The following is a 12291-nucleotide window of genomic DNA, read 5'->3' on the forward strand; positions in this document are numbered from 1 at the left end:
GGTGAGGGAGAGGATCAGCTGGGTGTCGTTGGCGTAGGAGATGATGTTGAGGTTGTGTTGGCGTGCGATGGCTGCGAGGGGGCTCATGTAGACGTTGAAGAGGGTGGGGCTGAGTGAGGATCCTTGTGGCACGCCGCAGATGACTTCGGTGGCCTCGGATCTGAATGGGGGGAGGCGGACTCTCTGGGTTCTTCCGGCGAGGAACAAGATGATCCACTCCAGAGCCCTCCCTTGGATTCCGATGTTGCTGAGGCGCTGTACTAGGGTGTGGTGGCAGACAGTTTCGAACGCCGCAGATAGGTCCAGGAGGATGAGGGCCGCAGTTTCCCCGTTGTCGAGCAGGGATCTGATGTCATCGGTGTCTGCGATGAGGGCGGTCTCGGTGCTGTGGTTGGCTCGGAAGCCGGACTGCGAGTGGTCGAGGGATCCGTTTGTCTCGAGGAAGGTGGCGAGCTGTCTGTTTACAGTCTTCTCGATGACTTTGGCAGGAAAAGGGAGCAGCGAGATGGGGCGGAAGTTCTTGAGGTCGGTGGGGTCCGCTGTTGGTTTCTTCAGGAGGGCGCTGAGCTCGCCGTACTTCCAGCTCTCTGGGAAGGTGGCGGTGTTGAAGGAGATGTTGATGATGTCCTGGAGTTGGGGTGCGATGATGGAGTCGGCCTTGTTGAAGACGTGGTGGGGGCAGGGGTCGGTTGGTGATCCGGAGTGGATGGTGTTCATCGTGCGGGTGGTGTCTTCGGTGCTGACCGGGGTCCAGTTGCAGAGGGTGGTGGTGGGGGGCGTTGCTTCCGTGGTTGGGTGCGTGGTCTGTGCGCCGAAGCTGTTGTGTATGTCGGCGATCTTGCGGTGGAAGAAGGTGGCGAGTGAGTCGCAGAGGTCTTGAGAGGGTGTGATGTCGTTGTTTCCGGCGTTGGGGTTGGAGAACTCTTTGACGATGCTGAAGAGTTCCTTGCTGTTGTGGGTGTTGTTGTCCAGTCGTTCTTTGAATGTTGTCCTTTTGGTGGTGCGGATCAGCTGGTGGTGTTTGCGGGTGGCGTTCTTGAGGGCAGTCATGTTTTCTGTGGTCTGGTCGTGGCGCCAGGCTTTTTCAAGGGTGCGGCAGTTTTTCTTGGATGTTTTGAGTTCGTCGGTGAACCAGGAGGCTTTCTTGCTGCCGGGTCTGCTGGGAGGGTTCTTCAGTGGTGCGAGGTCGTCGGCGCAGTTGGTGAGCCACTGTGTGAAGGTGCGGGCTGCCTCGTTGGGGTCCGTTGCACTGGCGCGAGGGTTCAGGCTGAGGGAAGTGGTGAGCTGGTCGGCAGTGATCTTGCTCCAGCTCCTGCGAGGAACCTGTTGCGGGTGGTGGTGGGTCGTGGTTCTTCTGAAGCTGAAGTGGACGCAGCTGTGATCCGTCCAATGAAGTCCGGTGGAGTGGCTGAAGAAGATGTGCTTGCTGGAGGAGAAGACGGGGTCAAGCGTGTGGCCGGCGTAGTGGGTGGGGGTGTTCACCAGTTGCTTGAGTCCGAGGTTGGCGAGGTTGTCCAGCAGGGTGGTGGTGTTGGTGGCTTTGTTTTTCTCCAGGTGGAAGTTGAGGTCCCCTAGGAGGATGTAGTCAGCGGAGGTGAGGGCGTGCGGGCTGATGAAGTCTGCGATGTCTTCGCTGAATTGGGTGCGTGGTCCCGGGGGTCTGTAGATGAGGGTGCCTCTGAGGGTGGTCTTGGGGTCGTTGTGTATCTGGAAGTGGAGGTGCTCGGCGGCGGTGAAGGTGTCGTCGGAGTTGGTCGTGATGCGGATGGTGTTCCTGTGGACGATGGCGATGCCTCCTCCGGTCTGGTTGACGCGGTCCCTCCGGGTGACCTTGTATCCGTCCGGGATGGCTATGGCGATGTAGGGCGCTGAGGAGGCGTTCATCCAGGTTTCCGTGAGGATGGCGATGTCTGGGGGTGATGTGTCGAGCAGGTTCCAGAGATCGACGGCGTTTCTGTGGACGGAGCGGGTGTTGAGCAGGATGCACTTGAGGTGGTTGTTGCTGGTGCCTGGTCTTTTGGGTGCGGTGCAGGTCCGGAGGCAGGTGAATTTGCAGGCTTGGCAGCTGAAGGGTCCGTGGGTGCGTTTCGGGGTGGCTCGGTAGCAGGCGGGGTTCCGGACGGGTTTGAGTGCGTTGAGGGTGGCGGCGTCGTAGGTCCGTCGTGTGGGCTGGCATCGTTGGGGGCCAGGGGTCCTGGCGCTGGGCGCGGTCCAGGCGCAGACGGGCGTTGATGGGCTTGCCTTTGGCGCGCCTTCGTCGTACAATCGGCGCGCGTACGCGCGGGATCCATTTAAGGCGAAGTGGGAGGGAGGAGCAGCTGGGAGGCGGGAGCGGGGGGCCAATGGGGTTAACTGAAAAGAAAAGGGGCGGGGCCGCGAGGGAGCAGCGGCGGGGAGCGGAGGGGGGGGTCACACCAGGGGAACAGTGACAAAACACCAAGCGCAATAAAACCTCCTTTACAGAAAGAAAGCACTAAACAGTAAATAAATACAGAACACTGAAAACTGGGCACAGAGGGGCAAGAAACGGTAAAAACGGGCGAAAAGAGCGAGCAGCAGCAAGGGGGCACCGAGGTCAGGGATGGACCTGTGGCGCTGGGGGAGAGAGGCGCCTACAGCTGGTGGGCCGTGCAGCGTGGGGGTGTCCTGGGTCAGGTCACACTCGCCTACGCCGCACGGGTTCCATTTAAGGCCAAGTGGGAGGGAGGAGCAGCTGGGAGGCGGGAGTGGGGGGCCAATGGGGTTAACAGAAAAGAAAAGGGGCGGGCCGCGTGGGAGCAGCGGTGGGAAGCGGGGAGCGGAGGGGGGGTCACACCAGGGGAACAGTGACAAAATACAAAGCGCAAAAAAAACTACTTTACAGAAAGAAAGCACTAAACAGTAAATAAACAGTAAATAAATACAGAACACTGAAAACTGGGCACAGAGGGGCAAGAAACGGTAAAAACGGGCGAAAAGAGCGAGCAGCAGCGAGGGTGCACCGAGGTCAGGGATGAACCTGTGGCGCTGGGGGAGAGATGCGCCTACTGGTGGGCCGTGCGGTGTGGGGGTGTCCTGGGTCAGGTGAGGTAACGCGAGTACTTCGGTGCTCCAGTAGGGATTGACTATCCAAGTGTCCAGATTTACTAGTTGTTTCCTCCTAGCTAGACCGGAAGTGTCTTAAATCTTCATTTACTTACCTTCTAAGTTCCCATTGACTTAACATTGACTCCCGTGTGTGTGTAGATACACTGCACGCGCCGCCTGTGGGCCTCCTACTCTTAACCTAAGGGTCAGATAGTGCAGCCCCAGCGATTCTCTAGGCCCTAGGCCTTCTCCTTTCCCAAGTCGTGGTCCCTATACCACTTACTTAGTATATGGTTTTACGCGCCCCTAGGGCCTAACTGTAAATTGTGCTATTTAAAGTATTTCTAAGTGTAACTTGTTATGTGCTTTTGCCTCTGACCTCATAAAGAGTTCAGAGGAGTGTGTTAGTGAATAAATACATATATATTTTATATATATCCTGTGTGGTGTCCTTTAATTTGATATTCAAGGGGTTGCATATGGTAAAACAGCTGGCTTTACACGCCCTCAAGAGTCTTTTAGCCTAAGACTGTTCTGTCCACGCTACCACTAGGATAGCTGGTCTATAAGGGTGACTTACAACCATCACCATAAGGGTTGTTTGGACTGGTGCAAGGTGTTCACTAGTATAGTGAACATCATATACCAGGCCAACTTCTCACATTGGTGGCAGTGGTGGGATTAAAGCTTGCTGTTGTTTTACCACTTGTAATCTTGAGATATCATTTGAAAGATCACGTAGGTACCTGTAGGTACATATAAAAACAAGTCTTAGTATACTTAAGTTCTACTGAACTTAGATGTTGTAGAGCCTGGGCCTAGCACACCCGGACTACAACTCCTAGATAGGTTCTGTAGGAAAACACATAGTGTAGGTAGGTGCCACACCACACCTCACTAGAAACCATGTCTCAGACAGCGAACCCCAGTGGTTGTCTTCCTGCAGAGGTAGATCTCTTGGGGACTGCCTCAAGATATGAAGCCTTAGCCTTCCAAGAATTGAGACAACTGTGTACTTCTAGAAGGCTAAAACAGGGTTCAAACCCTACCCTAAAGTTCTTAGTTGAGCTCTTAGAAGAGTATGATGCTCAAAAGACACCTGACTCAGGTTTTTCAGGTAGCTCAGATGAAGTCCTGCCCTCCACAGAGGATACCACGGATACGATAGTACCAGATGAGGTAGAAGAAGTAGAGGAAGATGCTTCTGATCCTGAGACAAACAGCCAGGTCCCAGTCAGAAGACTTAGCCAGGCTAACTTAAGCATACATGGGAGTCAGTATGGGCAGCCCTCATACAGACCCCCAAGTGGGCCTAACCAGGGGCAGAGAAGAGGGAGATCCCACTCCAGGGACTCTATCAGATCTCATGCTTCAAATAGCTCTCATGGCCTTCCTCAGAGAGGGATGACTTCCCCTCAGAGAAGGGAACATGAGGCAAAGATGAGAGAGGCTGGTCTTAGGATTGAAAGACAGGAACTTGAGGTTGCCCTGGCCAAAGAGAAGCTTGCTCGTGCTAGAGAGCATAGAGAGAGTGGGTTAGAACCCACTGGTGGCAGCAATATCCCTAAGGATAAAGATAGGTCCTATGAAAATAGACACATAAGGAAGATTTTGCCCCCCTATAAAGAAAGGGATGACATCCACAAGTGGATTACTGCTTTGGAGAGGGCCTGCAAAGTGCAGCAGGTACCCCAAAGTCAGTGGGCAGCAATCTTATGGCTCTCCTTTTCTGAAAAAGGTAGAGATAAGCTCCTCACAGTTAGTGATGGGGATGCTAACAACTACTTTGTCCTAAAGAGTGCTCTGATTGATGGGTTTGGCCTAACCACTGAACAGTATAGGTTGATGTTCAGAGATACCCAGAAGACACAGACTCAGGACTGGACTGATTTTGTTGATTGTGCCACTAAGGCTCTGGAAGGCTGGTTATTGGGAAGTCAAGTTAGGGACTATACAGGATTGTATGATTTGATCATGAGAGAGCAAATCCTTAGCAACTGTCAAAACCAGCTATTGCATCAGTACCTGATTGACTCTGATCTGACCTCTCCCCAAGAATTGGGAAAGAAGGCTGACAAATGGGTCAGAACCAGGATCAAGCAGAGAAACCAGAACCAAGGGGGTGATCAGAAAAAGGCAGACCAGAAGGGTAATGAGCAGAAACAAAAAGACCAGAAGTCTTCACCAGGCCCCCAAAAGGCACAGGGGGAAGGTGGCTCCAAAAAGAACAAACAGAAACAAGAATGTCCAAAGAAGCCCTGGTGTGGATACTGTAAATCAGTCTCTCACTGGTTTAGCGAGTGCACCAACCACCATTGCCCCTAAGGCAACTGTTCCCCCTAGTCCAGCTGTTAGTGGTGGTTCCCAGCAAAAGGGTGTAGTAGGGTTGACCCTGGGAACTGAGGTGGACTCTGGCCTAGTCAGAGTACCATCTCAGGCTGTTCTTGTCTGTGATGGGGACATAGCAATGTCCTCTACTTTAAGTCCCAGTACTCACCTTTTATTAATGACAAGATGGCTCAGGCCTACAGGGACACACATGCCAGTGTCACCATGGTGACACATAACTTTGTGAACCCTGACCAGATCATACTAGGTGAAACCTACCTAGTGACCAATGCTAGCAATGCCACTACCTCCCATAGTATGGCAGTTGTTAACTTCTGGGGAGGGGTAACTGGCCTCAAAAGAGTTGTTGTGAGTTCAGACCTTCCAGTAGAGTGTCTGTTAGGTAATGATCTTGAAACCTCAGTTTGGTCTGAGGTGGAGTATAGGACCCATGCTGAAATGCTGGGAATATCAGCACATGTCCTTGCTGTGACTAGGTCACAGGCCAAAAAGTGCTTACCTGAACAAGTGCTGGATCTTGAAACAATAGACCAGACACTACCCAAGAGAAAGAGCAAGAGGGTTACGGCAGTGCCTTCCCCCCAGCCTCAGGTTGAGGATCAGCCCTCCCAGGAGGATGATTCTGAGATCCAAGAGGGAACTGTCCTGGAAGAACTTGAACCTGATCAGGTTGAGTTTCTTGGGACAGGGGGACCCTCAAGGGCAGATCTGAGGCAGGCTCAATTAGATTGTTCCTCTATTGAACCCCTCAGACAGCAGGCTGCTGCTGAGGCTGCTGGGAATGCTCAAGGTACCCATGAAGTGTATTGGGATGATGGGCTCCTTTATTCAGAGGCTAGAGACCCCAAGCCTGGTGCTTCCAGGAGGTTGGTTATTCCTCTGCAATTTAGGAGCTTCCTTCTTACCTTGCCCCATGATATTCCCTTAGCAGGACACCTGGGCCAGAACAAGACTTGGGACAGGCTTGTCCCTCACTTTCACTGGCCCCATACGTCAGAAGATACCAAGGAGTTTTGTCGCTCCTGTGTTACCTGCCAAGCCAGTGGCAAATCAGGTGGCACAACAAAGGCCCCCCTCATACCACTACCTGTGGTGGGGGTACCCTTTGAGAGAGTGGGGATAGACATTGTAGGACCAATGGACCCCCAAACAGCATCTGGGCACATGTTTATACTGGTGGTAGTGGATCATGCCACCAGGTATCCAGAAGCTATTCCCCTGAGGACCACGACAGCTCCTGTTGTGGCAAGAGCCCTACTTGGAGTTTTCTCCAGAGTGGGCTTTCCAAAGGAGGTTGTCTCTGACAGAGGTGCAAACCTCATGTCAGGATATCTATCTGCAATGTGGAAGGAGTGTGGTGTCAACTATAAGTTCACCACCCCCTATCACCCACAGTGCAATGGGCTTGTGGAAAGATTCAACAAGACCCTCAAAGGGATGATAAAAGGGTTAGCTGAAAAGCTGAGGCGAAGATGGGACATCCTTTTACCCTGCCTTCTGTTTGCTTACAGAGAGGTCCCACAAAAGGGGGTTGGCTACAGCCCTTTTGAGCTTTTGTTTGGGCATCCTGTAAGGGGACCCCTATGTCTTGTGAAGGAAGGATGGGAGTTACCTCACAAAAAGCCTAAACTTGACATGGTGGACTACGTACTTGGTCTCCGCTCCAGGATGGCTGAGTATATGGAGAAGGCTTCCAAAAACCTTGAGGCCAGCCAAGAACTTCAGAAAGCTTGGCATGACCAAAGGGCTGTGCTGACTGTGTACCAGCCAGGACAGAAAGTATGGGTGTTGGAGCACTCCAGGACAAATGGTCTGGACCCCATACAATAGTTGAACAGAAGGGAGATGTCACCTACTTGGTGGACCTTGGGACTCCCAGAAGCCCCCACAGGGTGCTTCATGTCAACAGACTAAAAGCATTTGTCAACAGGGCAGACATGGGCTTGCTCACGGCTACAGATGAGGGGCAGGAGGAAGAGAGTGACCCTCTCCCAGACCTGCTTACTCAGAACCCTGATGATGGGTCAGTAGATGGTGTTGTCTTTGTTGACAGCCTCTCTGAACATCAGACACAGGACTGCAGACACGTTCTTCAGTCCTTCAGACATCTGTTTTACCTGACCCCAAGTCAGACAAGCTGGTGCACCCATGAGGTGGACACTGGTGACTGTCTGCCTGTCAAGAGTAAAATCTACAGGCAACCTGACCATGTCAGGGACTGCATTAGGACAGAGGTCCAAAAGATGTTGGAGCTGGGAGTTATTGAGCCCTTAGAGAGCTCTTGGGCCAGTCCAGTAGTCCTGGTGCCAAAACCTCACACCCAAGATGGTAAGTGAGAGATGAGGTTTTGTGTGGACTACAGAGGTCTCAATGCTGTCACTAGGACAGATGCCCACCCCATCCCCAGGGCAGATGAGCTCATTGATAGATTGGCTTCTGCCAAGTTCTTGAGCACATTTGACCTGACAGCAGGCTACTGGCAAATCAGGTTAGCTGAGGATGCAAAAGCCAAGACAGCATTTTCGACCCGAGGAGGACATTATCAATTTGTGGTAATGCCCTTTGGTTTGAAGAATGCACCTGCCACTTTCCAAAGGTTGGTGAATCAAGTTCTCACACGACTGGATGACTATTGTGCAGCTTATCTTGATGATATTGCTGTCTTTAGCTCCACCTGGGAGGATCACCTGGTCCACCTGAGGAATGTTTTAGAGGCTCTGCAAAAGGCAGGCCTCACTATCAAGGCTACAAAGTGCCAGATAGGGCAGAGCAAGGTTGTGTACCTGGGCCACCTGGTAGGTGGGGGTCAGGTTCAACCACTGGAGAGCAAGATCCAGACCATCAGAGACTGGACTCCTCCAATCACCCAGACACAGGTCAGAGCTTTCTTGGGCCTGTCTGGGTACTACAGGAAGTTTGTGAAAAACTATGGGTCCATTGTGACTCCTCTGAATGACCTCACTTCCAAAAAGATGCCAAAGAAAGTTCAGTGGACAGTTAGCTGTCAAAAGGCATTTGATGACCTGAAGCAGGCCATGTGTACTGCACCTATTCTGAAAAGTCCAGATTACTTCAAAGAGTTCATAGTCCAAACAGATGCTTCTGAGTTGGGTGTGGGAGCTGTACTTTCACAACTGAATATAGATGGTCAAGACCAGCCCATTGCTTTCATAAGCAGAAGGCTGACCCCTGGGGAGAAACGTTGGTCAGCTATAGAGAGGGAGGCCTTTGCTGTGGTTTGGGCCCTGAAGAAGCTGAGGACATACTTGTTTGGCACTCACTTCAAGATTCAGACAGACCACAAGCCCCTCCTATGGTTAAATCAGATGAAGGGTGAAAATCCCAAACTTCTTAGGTGGTCCATTTCCCTACAGGGGATGGACTTTACAGTGGAACATAGACCTGGGGCTGACCATGCCAATGCAGATGGACTCTCCAGATATTTCCACTTAGAACATGAAGACTCAACTGGTCAAGGTTAGTTTAATTTCCCTAAATTTGGGGGGGAGTTGTGTAGGAGAGTAGGGTCTGCTTCCTATGGTCACCCCCACTTTTTGCTTTACTGGTTTTCGACTTAGACGTGGCTGTGGGCCTTCTAATCAGACCCACAGCCCAGATGCACTGTCTCTAAATTCACACCATGTACTCTAGGTACATCCACAATTGGGAATTGGCTCACCTTATCAGCCACTGTAGAAGTGTACCCTAGGTACTCAGGGAATAGGTGTAACCAAGGCCTACCAGGGGTTGCAGCATGTATTATGCCACCCCTGGCTGGCCACTCAAACTGACACAACTGGCTGATCACTCAGCTGGGGAAAGGTTGTGTAATCACCCCTTGCTTAGGTATAGTATTCCTATATCTACCCTTAAATATAGACACACAGTAACCTATAAGTCACTCCTATGGCAGGCATTAACAATCCTGGAGGCAGAGTGCTTGGTTATGTGTGAGATGGTGCTCTAGCATGAGCTGAGCCTGTCTGCAGCTTTTGGAACCATGTCCTTATAGCTGTTCTAAGATATTGCCATACCATATACTCTTAAGTGCATTATAATCCTCGCGGTTGAATGCTAACTTTGGTTTGGCTTTATCCAAACATGTAGTGTAAGGTGTCATACGCTTTGGAATACTACCCCCTCACCAATTCTGGCGACGGGGTAGCATTCCACCCTTCTAGAGGGAGAAGACATGTTGTTGCTGACTATCCCGGTTAAAGTTAACCAGAGCCCCAGCGTCACAAAATGGATGCTGCTGCCACAGATACAAGTCTGACCTCCTGCTGCTGACGGGGGGTGGAGGGGGGGGTAACACCAATGACAGGGAGGGAAAAGCAGTCTGCAAAAGAGTGCCCCTGGTCGAGGGGTGAAGAGACACAGACATGATCATGAGGCGCAGGACGGTGGCAGTGCAGAAGGTGCTGCGGCACCGGGTCCCCCGTGGCAGGTCGACCCCAAGTCCCCAGGAGGGAAGTGTGGAGCAAAGCCTCGAAGGGCAAAAGCAGCTCCCGACCACCAGAGCCCTGATGGAGGACCTCCAGAAGATGATCCGTGGGGAAGTGGGCCACTGGATCTCCCATGCGCAGGGTCCCTGCAGCCATGGAGACAGCGCAAGTGAAGGCTGCACCTGCCTCCGTAGGGCCCCGCGGTGGGGAAAGCAGCTCCTCTGTGGGCGACGGCTGCAGACTAAGGCGGCCGTCCCCCAGGCCAACCGGAGAACAAGAGGAAGGACCGGCCAAGTCCGGAAAGGGGGAAGGGGGACCGAAGAATGAGGAACCTGAGGCGCCTCCAGCGAAGACTGCGGCCTTGGCGACGAACCGTCCTTAGACGACTCCGGGGAAAAAGCCACAACTCGGCGACCCATCTCCGGGGAGGATGACAGAATCAACGCCGAACCTCTGGTGACGAAGAGGCGTCTGAAGAGGAATTGACGACCCAGCGCCGTAGAGTCCACAGCCGGAGCCACAAACAGAATTGTACACCATGCAAATGAAGATTTGCCAACTAAAGCATACACATATTGAATAGAGTGGGTGACATATTGGCCCCTTTGAGGGACACCATAATTCAGCACGCGGAGAACAGAGGAGAACTGGGGCAGCGCTAGAATTTGCGATCTATTAGAGATGAAAGAGGAAAACTACTTGAGGACAGAATCATCTGAATTTTGTTCTGGAGAGGACAGTTCATCCCACAGTTCTTGCTTCAGAGTTAGAGACTTCCGATCACAGGGTCCTTTTGTGACAGAGTCAGAGGAACGTGCACCCATCAGGAGGAGACTTTGTAAACTGGGAAATAATGCAGAACGGAGCCTTGAATAGTATAACTTACGACATTGGAGTAACAAAGTAAAGATTATAAAAAAGACTTAGCTGTTTATCTTTGCTGTCAATATGGTGAAATTAAGCTGGGTTGTGGACAATCAATACCTCATTGCAGTTTGCTACAACAAACTGTTATTGCCACCACCCCCTCATAGATGAAGCAAAACAATTGGTCTCTTCAGTCTTTGAGAGTCAAAGCAATTAAGAGTAAGTAAATGCTAATTGTGTAAAATAAAATACAAGTTAACTGGTTGATACACATTTTGGATGACCATATAAAGTTCTTACCTTGGTATACTAAGAACATTTTTGTAAAAGGAGGCAATCTAACCAAGAAATGCAGAACTGTTCCACTGTTTGAGTAATGTGATCCGTAATGATAGGGCTGAACCGGGGGCATTGGTTCATCATCTTTAGCTCCTTTAAGGTATTCCTCTTCTAAATACTGGAACATTAACAGAAGTGTAAATGGGAAAAAAACAATGTGATTAACAATGCAAAGTGCCACAAGACCTGCATGTAATGAACAATCTAGAATCCAGTACCTAATGTACAAAAAAGTAGCGAGTTGCTGACCAGTCACAAACTGTTTAGCAACCAATAAAATGTTTATAAAGATTTGCTAATAGTAGATTTCTTAAAAATATCGAGCAATTCCTTATTTTGGCAAATCACTATTTTGATGCACAAAGCATTCTAATGGGAAATTCATTTAAAACACAGCAGTTTGCATATGCAAAATACCATCAAGTGAAAGCAGGTGGTAACATGGTGCAAAGTATAAAAGGGAGCCCAAAATGGATTGGATTGGATTGGTATTGGTATTGCAATCTTTCACAATGGCTGCACTCTGTGTTGTAAAGTAGAAGGTGGGGGTATTTGTGGAGTTTAACAGAGGAGGAGGAGAAGAGAAAGGATTTCAGACAGGTTGACTCTACTTGAACAAAAAGATAAGGAGGTGCAGGAGGGATATCACAGACTGCCATAAGCAGGGTTTATAAAAATGTCATGAGGCAATGTTGGCTAGAATATACTCACACATTCCATTTCCTTGTACCCTTGCGGAGTTGAAAGCTACAAAAATCCAACTCTGCAATAGTGCATTTACTACAAGTGACTGGATGTGTAGGCGATACACATGCTCTAATTTGTCCACCCTCTGAAACAGAGTACGTGCATTACCATACAAACAGCCAACATTCTTTAAATATCCAAGTACACCGTAATGCCACATGTCTGACAACAGAGTTAGTGGCTTGATACCCTGGGAGCACTCATGACTCCTACATCTTTGCATAATGCGGAGTATACGAGTGGCTAGCAAGAGGAAAGCTTGGAGGCAGATGGTAATTAGGTAATTGTTGTTTTTTTGTTTTAAATTAACCTTGGAAGGCACATTTAGATATTTCATAATTTCTTAAGTAATTTTGTTAATTTCAGGTGACTTCATATGCATTAAAACAATAGACATTGACATCACCCCAAACCTGAAAACAAAGAAAACACAGTGCTGCTCACAGGCAAAAGCCAGAATCCAATGTCTGCACACAAG

General features: G+C 50.4%; 1 protein-coding gene across 2 annotated transcripts in view; it reads right to left on the bottom strand.

The window, feature by feature from the left end:
- LYST (lysosomal trafficking regulator) overlaps positions 1–12291 on the bottom strand; it is a 3192287-nt gene that overhangs the window by 756506 nt on the left and 2423490 nt on the right. For both annotated transcript variants that reach the window (XM_078648813.1, XM_078648812.1), the window contains one exon: positions 11028–11184. In XM_078648813.1, the coding sequence (XP_078504939.1) occupies positions 11028–11184 (157 nt within the window). The remainder of the gene's footprint in view (positions 1–11027; positions 11185–12291) is intronic.

Source organism: Lissotriton helveticus, chromosome 6 (assembly GCF_964261635.1).
Source record: "Lissotriton helveticus chromosome 6, aLisHel1.1, whole genome shotgun sequence".
Taxonomy (NCBI): domain Eukaryota; kingdom Metazoa; phylum Chordata; class Amphibia; order Caudata; family Salamandridae; genus Lissotriton; species Lissotriton helveticus.